The sequence below is a fragment of the Macrosteles quadrilineatus genome, unplaced genomic scaffold (genome assembly GCF_028750875.1).
Source record: "Macrosteles quadrilineatus isolate MER2022 unplaced genomic scaffold, UCM_ALF_1.0 Scaffold_1__1_contigs__length_201487025, whole genome shotgun sequence".
Classification (NCBI taxonomy): Eukaryota; Metazoa; Arthropoda; class Insecta; order Hemiptera; family Cicadellidae; genus Macrosteles; species Macrosteles quadrilineatus.
In genome coordinates this window covers 106,295,242-106,309,339 of record NW_026542594.1, presented here as the reverse complement: position 1 = coordinate 106,309,339, position 14,098 = coordinate 106,295,242, and the positions used below count along the sequence as shown (strand labels likewise).

The 14,098-nt window shown below is 37.4% G+C and overlaps 1 protein-coding gene across 3 annotated transcripts in view; it reads left to right on the top strand.

Annotated features, from left to right (window-relative positions):
* The window catches only part of LOC128982527 (AT-rich interactive domain-containing protein 5B-like), an 86,849-nt gene that overhangs the window by 46,909 nt on the left and 25,842 nt on the right, over nucleotides 1–14,098 (top strand). For all 3 annotated transcript variants that reach the window (XM_054401556.1, XM_054401510.1, XM_054401596.1), the window contains exons 5-6: nucleotides 3,788–3,959; nucleotides 4,738–4,888. In XM_054401556.1, the coding sequence (XP_054257531.1) occupies nucleotides 3,788–3,959; nucleotides 4,738–4,888 (323 nt within the window). The remainder of the gene's footprint in view (nucleotides 1–3,787; nucleotides 3,960–4,737; nucleotides 4,889–14,098) is intronic.

The following is a 14,098-nucleotide window of genomic DNA, read 5'->3' as shown; positions in this document are numbered from 1 at the left end:
TGATTATGCTGTACATGTTTCAAGCCTAGTAATACGGCTCATCTTCAGCAGCATTTTTCTATGTACAATTTTCACATCGAGAGATGATTGTCGACTATATACAGGAACCACATATATACACAAACACAGAACATTTTAGCATGCTATTTTTATTTACATATGTTTTTGTAGCGTACGCTCGTTGAGATAATACCCGACCGGACGACATTTGTAGGCCTACTCTAGGTAGGAGGTCTATCTAGGAGTAGGCCTACAAATGTCGTCCGGTCGGGTATTATCTCAACGAGCGTACGTAAATGAAAAATAAGAAAACCCAAAATTTAGAAAAAGAAGAGAAGAAGGAGTTTATTTGTCTTCCGTACAGTTCGGTATTAAACAAACCAATCAGAAAAACATTTCAAGCATCCAAATTCAAAATTAGCTATAGATCTAGAAACAAGGCATTCAATTTAATTAATAAACTATCAAACAAGAACTCACATGCAATTGACAAACAATTGACAAATATAACAAATCTGGAATATACAAAATTAAATGTCTAAATTGTCCCAAATTCTACATTGGTCAGACTGGAAGAACATTTTCATGCAGATTCAAAGAACACATCCAAGCCATAAAATCAAACAATCAAACATCTCAACGATCAATGTATGCAGAACATATATTAGAAAATAATCATAATTATGGCAAATTAGAAGAGTGTGTCAAAATTCTAAATTTTGAGAAAAAGGGAGAAAAAATGGATATAAAAGAAGAATTACAAATATACCTACATTCAAAAGAACACGACGACCAAATTCTCAATATAATGCAAAAACAAAAACAAAATCCAATTCATGAAAAAATCAGACAAATCAGAGAAAAATCTTACACATCTACATGTTAAAAAATACACCTAACCATTTAATCAAAATTTTACTATGAATTCAAACATATGTTATTAACTATTTATTTATTTTAATTGTTTACATACTTTCATAACACTCATACTGTGATCATGGCCTTAGTGCCGAAATATGTATCAGTTTAAATAAAAAATGAATTTCAGGGTACTCTGGTTTTTATTACTTTGCTTATTAATTGAAAAAGTTGCCCTAAAAAGTGAACAGAACTATCAAAATATAAATCTATATATATAAAACAATTTTTATGAATAGTGTTTTTGTTCTCTGGGGACATCAAAATGAAAAAGTAAATTGGTCCCGTGCCTAGGTCTTACCGTGCCACCTACGGTAATAGCTACTTCCCTATAGGGAAATTTGCTAAAAGTGGTCATTATTACCCCAACTGACCCTATTTATGGAGTTATTTTAGCCTTAAACGTGAAAATGGTTTATACAGCATTATTGTATGTTATTGATTCGAATATTTCTACATGTTTATTTTAGATTATTTATATAGATGAATACAAAGATACAAATCGCAAAATTGTATGGAAATCCAATAATCAGGAACTACAGTAACAATTTCAGTAAAATTGCTCTTTGAATACGGTACAGTTTGCCAAGTTCCACATACTTCATGAGATTCAGAATTAAATTATTACGAGCTGGTATACCCTTCCTTCGCAACAGGGGAAGTATGTGAAAGAGAATAATGCTGTTTTTAGTGAATTTCCCTATAGGGAAGTAGCTATTACCGTAGGTGGCACGGTAAGACCTAGGCCTGGGACCGATTTACTTTTTCATTTTGATGTCCCCAGAGGCCAAAAACACCATTCATTCAAATTTTATACATGTATATATATATATATATATATATATAGATTTACATATCTATCTAATATATAAAATTCTCGTGTCACAGTGTTTGTCTGCAAACTCCTCCGGAACGACTTCACCGATCGTTATGAAATTTGGTGTGTAAATTCTGTAGGTATGCGAATAGGAAGTAAACTATTTCCCGTTTCGAAATTCTTAAAAGGGCTCCGCCCCAGTGGCTCTGGAGTTTCCCATGTTAACCTTATGAGAAATGGAATTAATGAATCTTAACAGCTGTTTCAATTAAACAAGTTGGTTCTGTTCTATGACCAATAGCAACCAATAGCATTAAAGTTACAAGTATTACCAACAGGGTGCAGCACTATTATTTCTTTTACATTTATGACAACAGCTAATTTGCAACCAAAAGGTGAGTGAGCGTAGCGAACAAACTTCAACCTGGAGGCGAGTGAGCGTAGCGAACGAGCTAACTGAAGGCAAGTGAGCGCAGCGAACGAGCTCCAACCTAAAGGTGAGTGAGCGTAGCGAACGAGCTCCAACCCAAAGGTGAGTGAGCGTAGCGAACGAACTTCAACCAGGACGTGATTGAGCGATGCGAACGAGATCATCTTGAAAATTAAACGTAACGGTACTTTCTTTCCATCGGTCTGTCTTAGGGGAAACCTATAACTTAGGCGATACGAAGTTCGCTGGGTCAGCTAGTATATATATATAGATTTACATATATATATATATATATACGTCCGTGAACGCGATAACTTGAGTAATTTTTGTCCGATTTAGAATCAATTTGGTTTAAAGGTGTAAGGCAGGATAAACTTGAATAAGTTCGCGAAGCAGCATGATCGGACAATGGGAACGGGGTTTTATGGGGTAAAAAATTGTTTTTCTCATTTTCGACCCTCAAAACACAAAATTTCCCAATTTCTCTCTAGACCTTTTTAAAGAGCTTAAAAAACAAATAATTTAGTATATCAAAGTGTTTTTGTACGGTTAGGCCTATTAGTAACGGAGAAAATTCAAAAAATTATAAATTTAAAATTCCAATGTTATTCTTATGGAGAATATTGTAAAATGTTGTAGTTTGCTTGTTTATGGATATATTTTGATAAAACTTGGCAAATTATTTATTTTACACTAAGCTATTAATATTTTACTAAAAAACCCCACAGTAGTTTCCTTGTAGCAGCAAACCTAGGTACTCGTTAAACCTAATGTTATTTAAATAGATTTAATTAAAAATCAATTCAGACAAACGGAAATTCGCTTAGTCGGCAGGTTTGCTGCGGCGGGGGTATTTTTAGATCTGCTGTATGTAAGAGTTACCCTTAACATCTATTATTTACTTAAAAAATAAAACCCTTATTCTATCACTTATTGCAGTAAAATTCTTTACTTTCAAATCAGATAAAGAGCTAATAATTTCGAATTAATTACCTATTTCTACTAAACAATGGATCTTTGAAAGTGAACTCTAGATAGTTGAAATTGTTGAAACCCAGGGAGGGAGGCGAGGGCAGATCCCTAAGGAAATTACCTTTTTCATTACCATTGGTCTCTGCGCTAGATCATAAGCTTAAAAATGACACCTCATACGTGAAAATTGGTTAAGTAGGACAGCTGAAAAAGGGATGTTACCAAAAGATGTATGTGTTAAATAAAATAAAGTTATAAAAAAATAAAATTCTTTGTGTTTGGTAGCTCATTTCATACTCCTATTTCACTATACAAAACTCATATAACCCAATTACAAATTTTAAACAGGAGACATTTGTCAAACTGACATATTTATCATGTCCATCTTGTTCTTCAACGAATTGTTAGACATAATTGTCTTTGGTTTAAGAAAACCTAGACACTTTTTATAATGTAACCATCACATGAGGTATTTGTAGGTTAGTGTATATTTTAGTGAGGCAAATAATTCATGCCTAGTGTTTTTTGGTCGGTGGGCTATAGTGTTGATTCCCAAAATCCTAGAAAATCAGCAAGTTAATTAGGGAGCCTAAAATTATAAGATTTAATATGTTTGTGAGTAATTGCAATGTTATTTCCACTGTGTACAGGCCAAGTCAGTGACCCCGGTAAAGCAGATATCTCTAGTGGCAGCTCCCAGACGAGGTCCTCGTGGCCCGCACCAGCCTTCAGAAGAGAAGGACTTCTTTGCTAAGCTGCAAGCCTTCATGAGGTCTCGTCAGACTCCCATAAGCAGGGTTCCTACTATAGGCTTCAAGGAATGTGAGTACTTCACACCTTACTGTTGCCAACAATAAAGCATCATTCATTTTCATTTTTGTTTGGTACTGCCTCACCTGGTTTAGTACACCGGCCTACGCTAAAATCCTATGTTGGCAAGATAGTTTCAATAGTATAAATACCTCAAATTACTATATGACTAAACTAAGTAAGCTAATATATTGTTCCAACTTAAAGTAATCTGTAATTAAAAGTTTAAGTGGCCGCTGGCAACAAAAATCCTCTCTTACGGTGCTGGAAGCATAGTAAAAAAGGCCAACATGTGGCCATTAATGTGGATGTTTTTCTGCACCTTCATATTGTCTAACCAAGTGAGATCAATTGGAGACCCACTTACCATTTGTCATTAGACTTGACATTATATAGTAACAAGACCAAGGTTTGGACCGTCCCCTTACAAAAAATGTAAAATAGCCAACAATGTGTGTTGAATAGAATAATGGGAACAGTCCAAAAAATGAAAGTTAAAGTATAATAAATACCTTTTGCAGACTTAAATTTGCTTACTGCACTGAAGTGTAGTGGGGTACCCCATGTGTCCTCTTCAACGGCAAACACGGAACTAGCTTCAGAGATAACGTTGGGGTTGACCTTTGATACTAAGGCTGTTTATACAGGTTGGGTGGCTAAGGGATTGGGAAATTGTTGCACTTGATTGTCTATTATGAATACACACAAAACATAAATATAAAACGCATATTAATCAGATTTAAACCAAGCTTTTATCAGTTATTTTAGTCAGAATCACTTTGATTCCCAGTGAACCTTTGGAAGCTGTTCAGCAAAGTACGTCACTTGGGAGGCTATGACACCGTCACGTCCAGTAGGCTGTGGAAGTATGTGTATGAAGAGATGGGCGGAGATCAATCTAGTACCAGTGCAGCTACTTGTTGTAGGCGACACTACGAACGGTAACTCACATTCAATGTGTTATCAATAGACTTAATGTCATGTTCCATTTGTAGACAGTTGAGATTTTAAGTCTTAAGAGATTTGATCACAATTTTTTATTCAAATTTATTACATAACATTGTAATTTAATTATACTTTGTTCACAATATTTAGGCGGTTTTAGGGAAAGAAATCGGTGGCTCAGTCGGTAGTGTCATGGACTTCGGGCCCACGGCAGCGATGTTGTGGGTTCGGATTCTGGTCACTGCTGATAAAATTTATCAGTACAGTTCATCTTTGTACTGTACCGGCTCACCCCTTGCTATGTGGAGGGGCAAATGCAAGGTTAAAAGAGGCCGCCAACCTCTTAAAAAAAAAAAATTTAAACGAGTTGTGATAGATGGTTCATCCACAAATCTAGGAGTCGATGACCATGTCTCCGTTGTCGCAGGAGATGTTTAAGAAGGCACCGCAAACGTGGGACATGTTGACGATGGCGCCGTGAACGCGGAACATATTGACGATGGCGCCGTGAACGCGACACAGCACTGTTGGCGACAGTGCTGTGATGGTGGTAGATGCTCCCACAATGGTGCCACGATCATGAAAAGTTGATGACGATCAGATCAAATTCCATCCCAAGAAAATCCCAAATCTAATGTAATCCCATACCGATGATCGGGAATTTTTTTCCCCCAAAAATTACATTCCCCTGGTCGTGTAGACATAATTTTATCTCCCCCAGTCATGTAGACATCATCATCATTTCCCGCAGTCACAGAAACGTCATCGTCGTCTTGCTCGTTCGCGACAATAGGATAGTGGTATTTCTTCGTCCACGAAATTTTTGCAGACGTGTCGGTATCGGAGTGGTATCGGAGTCGATACCAATGTCAAAGTATCGATGGTATCAAGAATCGATACATCCCTAATTGTTATTATAATTTAGTTTCCTTTAAAAGTCAATCCATAAAATAGTTTAATAAGGTTAAAACTTTGAAAACTCAAGGGCAAAGCTTGTAATAAAATTTAAAATCAGGTGTGTGGAATTGTGAAATATGTATTTGTCAGGTCCGTGAAGTTGCCCTCCCCCCCCCCCCCCATAGAAGCACTAACGATAAAACAAGTATCAATGGTTAGTGCTTCGTTAGTGCTGGTTAGTGCTTCAACACCCATCGTTAGTGCTCTTACGGTTCCGGAGTGGTATCGGAGTCGATACCAATGTCAAAGTATCGATGGTATCAAGAATCGATACATCCCTAATTGTTATTATAATTTAGTTTCCTTTAAAAGTCAATCCATAAAATAGTTTAATAAGGTTAAAACTTTGAAAACTCAAGGGCAAAGCTTGTAATAAAATTTAAAATCAGGTGTGTGGAATTGTGAAATATGTATTTGTCAGGTCCGTGAAGTTGCCCTCCCCCCCCCCCCCCCCCATAGAAGCACTAACGATAAAACAAGTATCAATGGTTAGTGCTTCGTTAGTGCTGGTTAGTGCTTCAACACCCATCGTTAGTGCTCTTACGGTTCAGGAGTTATTACGAAAAAACTATGGATGGGGCCAACTTCACGGAAGTTAGCCCCACCCAGTAGTAAGTAATATATGAGCACTAACTTTCAAAACGATACCAATGGTTATTGCTTCGTTAGTGCTGGTTAGTGCTTCAACTCTCATCATTAGTGCTCTTACGGTTCAGGAGTTAAAATAACAAATTATATACACACAAAAATATATATATGTATATACCTATATATATAGGGTGTCCCGGAACTCTCTACCAATGTTTTAGGGCATTGCTCCTGGGTAAGAAACATACCTAAATATCATATTTAAATTGTCCGGAAGTCCTTAGTTACTCATACCGCTGGAGGTTACTTGCAGCGCATGCTGAAAGTGGTCACGTATCACTAAAACTGCCATATCTCAGTTAATACTTACAGTCCAATCTTAAAAAATAAGGTTTCAAGCGATTTGTAGCCAATGAAATTGCCTAAACAAAATTATTCTTGTAAGTTTTTTGTAAAATTAACGATTTTTGAGTTATTTAAGAAACAAAGTTTTAAATGGCCGTTATTTCGTTTTATGGATTTGAAAAATCTTCAGAATTTTTTGGTAGCTTTTTCTAGGTGTCATAAATGTTTGTACAAAGTTTCCATTTCATATGTTTAACCATTCTTTAGAAACAAGTTAATAACTGAAAAAAACTAAATGGTGGCTGTGTGAGTATCTAAGGACCTTGACACCTTATTTTTTTATGGTTGAACAAGTATTAACTGAGATATGGCAGTTTTAGTGAAACGTGACCACTTTCAGCATGCTCTGCAACTAACCTCCAGCGGTATGAGTAACTAAGGACTTCCGGACAATTTAAATATGATATTTAGGTATGTTTCTTACCCAGGAGCAATGCCCTAAAACATTGGTAGAGAGTTCCGGGACACCCTGTATATATATATTTTGTATATAATTTGTTATTTTCATATAACAAATGTTATATTAAATACACTAATACAATCTCTGGTTTTATTCCTATTTACAAAATATTTTAGTTAACTTTGAACAAGATTTTTAAATAAATATGGACTATCTATATCACATTCATAATAGATATATGTGTATTAAGTCAATCAAATATGAAGAATAATATTTTAAGACAATTGAACCATGCACAATCGTAAAAGGTGTTTTTTTATGCGCTACTTGTACTAAATGCATCCTTAACTCATGTGAGGAGGGAATAATTTATATAAGGAATTTAACCTTTAATTTAATAACCTTTCATTTGGAGCATTTAAAAAATGTTTAGAGCCTAGTTGATACAATTGGGTGGAACTGTAGCACATCACCTGGTGAATATGGCCTCAGAATTAGATATTTCATTAAAACTCCTGGACATTCACTAACCAGCACTAACCATTGATACCATTTTGAAAGTAAGTACTGTATCAACATAGACTGGGGTTGGCTAACTTCCGTGAAGTTGGCCCCCGACAGTTTTTTTAGTTATAGCTCCTGAACCGTAAGAGCACTAACGATGTGAGTTGAAGCACTAACCAGCACTAACAAAGCACTAACCATTGATACTAGTTTTTTCGTTAGTGCTTTTATGGGGGGGGGCCAACTTTACGGACCTGTATTTGTCAGTTATTGTAATTTGTCAGTTTGTCAACGTGAATGTTATCATTGTGATTATCTTCATGGTTGCCATGTAAACCAATCAATGTTCACTTTGAAAAAATTCACCTCAGATCTTTGAAAACCTGTGGGGCAGAGCCCTAGGTCATTATCGAAGTGGAAATAGTCTTACTTTGGCGTGCACCCTAGTAGCAAACGTCAACTACAACTATTAATGGGTGGCAGCGGGGGTCATTATATACAGGGTGGAATAAAATTACCAGGATGGTTAAATGATTCCAAAAATTATAAAGATAGAGCTACAAAACTTGGTACAAAGTTACTCGGCATTACTCCCCATATGGTACATCAGAGTCCGTCAAACCTGAGTTGCATTTCCCTTTCCGCTCAATTGGTGGGGCCCCCGCCATTCGTCGTGGCCGCACGAAGTCCAATGTCGCACCGGGCCCGCCTGTCGCTATGACAACGTAGGCCTATTATGCTAGTTTTGATGTTTGATTTTTTTTTTTTTCAGTTTATGTGTAAGTATTTGGAAAAAGATTATATTTTGGTAAACAATTGAAGTATGCAAATTTGGCTCAAATTAAATGGAGCTGGTGAGAAAATAGGCCTCCGTAATTAGAGTGGAAAGGGCTAATGAACTTCAGCAACCTATCAATTGCCTTGTCAATGAGGTAGGGTAAAGTGCAGAAATTGGTTAGGGAGTTTAAAAGTAAAAGGGGAGTTTGGCCGTAAAAATGTCCATTTCAGAAGAAATTGTGTTTTTGGTGGGGACTTCTCACAGAAGACTGTGATGTAAATTTCCTGCCGGCGAAACTTGGATGGCAACGTAGGAAATTACGCCACCTTAAGGATTGATTGATTGATTGATTGATTGATTCTGTAGGGGCGGACCTTGTCCTGTTGCGCGTCAGCCACTGTTGGGATTTTCGGCTCCCCATATGGTACATCACAGTCCGTCCAACCTGAGTTGCTTAGTGAACTTCAGCATTCTGTCAATGAGCTCCTCCTGAGGAAGGTGTCTGCCCCTTGTCATTTATCCAAGAGTACCATCCCTTATCTCGTTCAGAGCTGTGCAATCATAGAGTAGGTGATCTGCAGTCTCCTCTGATTGCTCACATTTTCTACACGCAGTGTCTCCATTGTGGATCCTCAAGCGATGCAGGTGCAATTTCAGGAATCCATGGCCAGTGACCATTCCTGTGATCTGTCTGAGTTGCCTCCTGTAAAAACCTAGAGCATTGGAGGCGACCGTCTGGGAAAGGGAGAAGAGGGTGAGTTTACTTCCCTGTGTTGCTGAAGCCTAAACCATCTTTTTCTGTATTCCTCTTGGGCCCATGACATGACTAATGACATGCATGCCTACGAGAGATTCCACAGAGAGGCTGTGGTCCCACGAAGTCTGAGGCTGACACGACATTTGCAAGCCTTTCAGCCACCTCATTCCCTTCTATCCCTGAGTGCCCAGGAACTAGGGGTGTGCGAGTATTCGAACATCGAGCTTTTTCGAGCCGAATAGCGTCCTATTCGGCTCGGCTCGTGATTTTCAAAAAGTTCGAAATGTTCGAGCCGAATACTTATTGAACTAGCAAATAAAAATTAAATTAATAAATACGGAACTAACTTTCATTTAAATTTACTCTCCGTTTCATAATTCTGTCTTGATAAGCAAGAACCTCAGCTCAGTCAAGACGCAATGATTATCGATCGTAATTTTGAGGAAACTACCACCTATCGCGTTGTCTTTCCAACACAACTATTCGTATCGTAATATACAACGCAGTTCGAGTGCGTGATTGGCTAAGTCGCTATGACGACACACGGTTGCCACGGCAACCTACATTGCGCACTGAGCACTGCGCCTTGTGTGGGAGGGGAGATTATACCAACAAACTATTTCAGGAATTCTATTTTGGGACGGATGAAAGATAAGGAAGAAACAAAGGTGGTCACGTGTGCAAATGTAGTGGGCGACACAATAAGGCTGTAAACGAGTATCGTCGTGTCGTTGTTCCTTGTTTGTTTACTTTTTAAGATTCTTTATCAAACGCCCCTATCTGCTATCTCTCTTTCTCTCTCTCTCTAACAATGTACTGATTAAACAAGATTGTGGTTGACGACTTTTCTACTTAAGTTTCCCTGCGGTTATTTTAGTTCAATCAATCCCATAACCTTTCTAATGTTTATCAAAATAATTAATTAATATGTTTTGTATTTTATTTCCTTTAAACCAACCCCTATTTACCATCTGTATTTTATAGAATAAAATGTTTGTTTATAAATTTTGACTAGCCACACAATTTTGTACCTATTTTATTTTGTATAAAAGTAACAGTTACTTTGAGGATTATATATATATCAATAAGTGGCGCGTGCTGTAATGAGTGCTTTTTATTTTCAAAATAAGTAATGAGTTATTAACTTTTGATAGTACGGGTCATTAAATACCATAATGTGATGTAGTTTCCTATTTGTATCTTGCAAATAATAATAATTGATAGTTAATTCTGGAAATGAAAAATAGTGATCGCATTCATAAACCTGTTGTCAAAACAGCAACGAGGGTGTAAGGGTTAAAGAGTTTATTGTTTCAGACGCAAGGGTGTTTCAAGGACAAAGTGTTGGGCCACCCGGATGGGGGGGGGAGGGGGCGGTGAGACTGTGTGAAGGGGAGGAAACTGGTTTTGGCTATTTATTGATTAGTTCGCCGACCCTTCTAGATGACAAAATTGAGTGACAGTGTTAAATCATCGTGTTCTGCATTTCATTTCTTGTTTACTTTGTGTGTTATTCTATTAATTCTAGTGCTTTGGTCTATTTCCTCTATATGTCAATTATATATTTTTTAATATATAAGTAAAACTTGTCTCTCCACCTTTTTGGATCCAAACCAACCATGTTCTTTTTTGATTAATAGGATTCATTTAGAGGTGTGCGGATTTCCGAAAAATCGGGTCGGATTCGGTTCGGATATCCGTATCCAAACCGGGCCCAAATTCGATATCCGACACTATCCGTTATTTATCCGACTTTTTCGGATATACAATATATTTTGACGTTTTGGACAGAAAACTAAATCTCCATAGCTACCATTAGTTTCCCAGGACAAAATTACAGCAATACGTTTCCAACGACCTAACAGCAAACGGCAAAGAAGCCGTATGATGCAATACTGATAACTAGTTTAGTCGTTATCGGCTGTTTTGCTTTACGATTAGATTCGTCTGGAATGAACAGGCATAAAGCAAAAAAGAACTACCATGGTCAAATAAAAGTCAACTCGTGCTTGTCTCGCTCCTGATACTAGGGGCGCTGTAATAGTTTATTTACAGTACTGTTACAGTACTGTAAAGATAACAACGTCATTCTTTCTCTTTGTTCTTCTATTTCTTGGGTTTCCCTTCATCACGCATTCAACATGTTGTCATGGTTACTAATCACCCATGTCGTTATCAGCTTTTGTGACATAGCGCACAGCATGGGGTATAACGTGACGAAAATCGGTTAATTTTTACCTACCAATTAAGTACTACTTTATTGGTATTTGGTACTGTATTAATAATCGGTCAAAATGGCCGATTTTTGTCAAATTTTACACCAAGTTTATTGAAATTTCAAGGTGAATGTTAATAAAACAATTATTACCAAATATTTGTATTCATTTAAAAGATTGATTTGTTGTATTGGGTTCCCCACTGAGTGCAGCCGAGCGGCACTAATGAGGGTCGGACCTTCTTGCGGGTGAACAATAGACGGCTTATCAGACCCACCCCTCCCCCGTGGTCTGGAGAAAGCTTGTAAACAAACTATTGCACAAGCCATTGGGCTGTTTCAACATTAATTTTTACAAATGAACTGCGATGTTTTAAAAACAAAAACAATAATTTGGGACCATACTGCAACACATTCACTGCTAATGATATGTAATACTTTTATAAATGGCTAAAAAACATAAACATTAACATGATCATGTTAATTGAGTGACAATATATCTTTAATTAAATAAATTTTATACTATAAATTGTGGATTAAAATATATTATGTAATTATATACATCATGTATTATATATAGGCTAATATACTTATGACGCACAAGTGCGTCATTAGCAGTGAACGTGTTTTAACAATAATGGACTGCAATTATTGTTAAACATACAATCCATTTTTACATTAAACAAAAATATTTTGTGCATGGAAAACAACAAGAATAATCACGTGTTTTTAAATTTATTTTGTATTTATTGATACAAAATAGAATTAAATATTCATAGTAGTTACAATATACATATGTAATCGACTTGCTAGTTGTTTTGTCGTCATTCAAGGTCGCGTTGCTGTTCTGTCATGAAAGACAATCTGATTGTCTCAGTCTGCACTGCATATCTCTTCAGGCCTTCAATCGATATCCTTTTATTTCTTGCATCTTCATTTAGTTCAGTTCAGTTCTTATCGTGATTATCTACTATTTGATGTCTTGACAATTCTCAATGTTTTTAAACATATTAAAATAACATTGTGTTTATTTAAAAATTGACTGAACATTATTATTGTTATGCACTTTTTTAAGAAAAAAAAAAGTTTAATAATTAAGATAAGGTTAGGCCTTTGCTAGGAAAAGCTCGGCTCGAAAAAGCTCGAGCTCGAACATTTTTTAAAAAGCTCGGCTCGGCTCGGCTCGAGGTTGAAAATCACTATTCGCACACCCCTACCAGGAACCCAACAGAGTGTTACCTTGTTGCGCCTGCCCAGGTTGCATACTGCAGAGAGGCAGTCCCTGACCACCTTGGAATTGAATTCGTAGGAGTCAAGCGCTTTGAGCGCAGCCTGGCTGTCTGTAAAAATGGAAATGTTGATGTCCCTGAAGCCTAGCCTCAGGTTCTCCCTAGCAAATTTCATTATCACAGTCATTTCGGCCTGGAACACAGTTGGGTGAGTGCCCATAGGAAGACAAATGTCCACCCCGTTCTGCACTCCATGAATTCCAGCCCCTGTCCCACTGCTTACCTTTGAACCATCAGTATACCATTCAAGGTCGCCTTGTGGAAGAAGATTCCCACCCAACATCCACTCATCCCTGGATGGAAGAAGGACGGTGAATGGCCTGGCGAAGAAGAATCGAATCGGCATGTGGTCTGAGGGCATGTCCAGTAACTCCCCTCTTACCATCTGAGTGATCCGAGAGTGACCTCGGGATCCTCCAACATCCAACCAAAGATTTTCGCACTGGAGTCTGTAGGTAGGTTGATATGCACATCACATTACAGACCTTTTGAGTAAAATAGCCATTTTCTTGAGTCTGCCATTTTGAATCTTTGAACCGCTGCCCTTTTTTACTCAGTTGATATTTTGAGCTCAAATTCTACTAATAAAGACATTAAATTGGATGTGCATATCAACCTGTGCTAACGTTTAAGATTTTCTTCCTACTTCTAGAAGGCCCGCCTCCTGAGGAAGTAGCGTACGGCTGAATAATGATTTAAAATGATTGTAACGCCCAGTAACCTTTTGTAGGTCGTGTCTTTATTATTTTTTAAATATTTAACTGTTTGGAACTTTTGATCCACCCTGTATATATATAATTACCCATCTGATTTGGTGATATATAATATTTCAGGAGTCAATTAATCTTATCCATGTGTTTCTAAATCTATAAATTATTTAAGCAAGTTTAAACACTATATTCTTAATGTGGTGTGAAAAAATCTAATAATTACTAAACAAATACAGTAAAACCCCTCATATCCGACCTAGGTATAACCGACTCCTCGGGATATCTGACCTAGTGTCCAACCGTATACTTGTTTCCTGTCTGGAAGCGTGATCGGTTACCAAAAAGGCCGATCGCGGATGTTACAGTAATCACTGCAGATTATCACCACTGTCGCTGATTACGGGTGTTGCCGCCATCACGGGAGACAGTTACCGAAGTTGCAGAGACTACAAGCAACGCTCACGGGTGTTGCCACCGTTGCAGGAAACGATTACAGAAGTCGCGAAGACACAAGTTATGCTTACAGCTGTTGTCATGGCCGTGGGATACGACTACTGATGTCGCGGAGACTGCAGTTTATGCACCTCCCAATATCCGACCTTT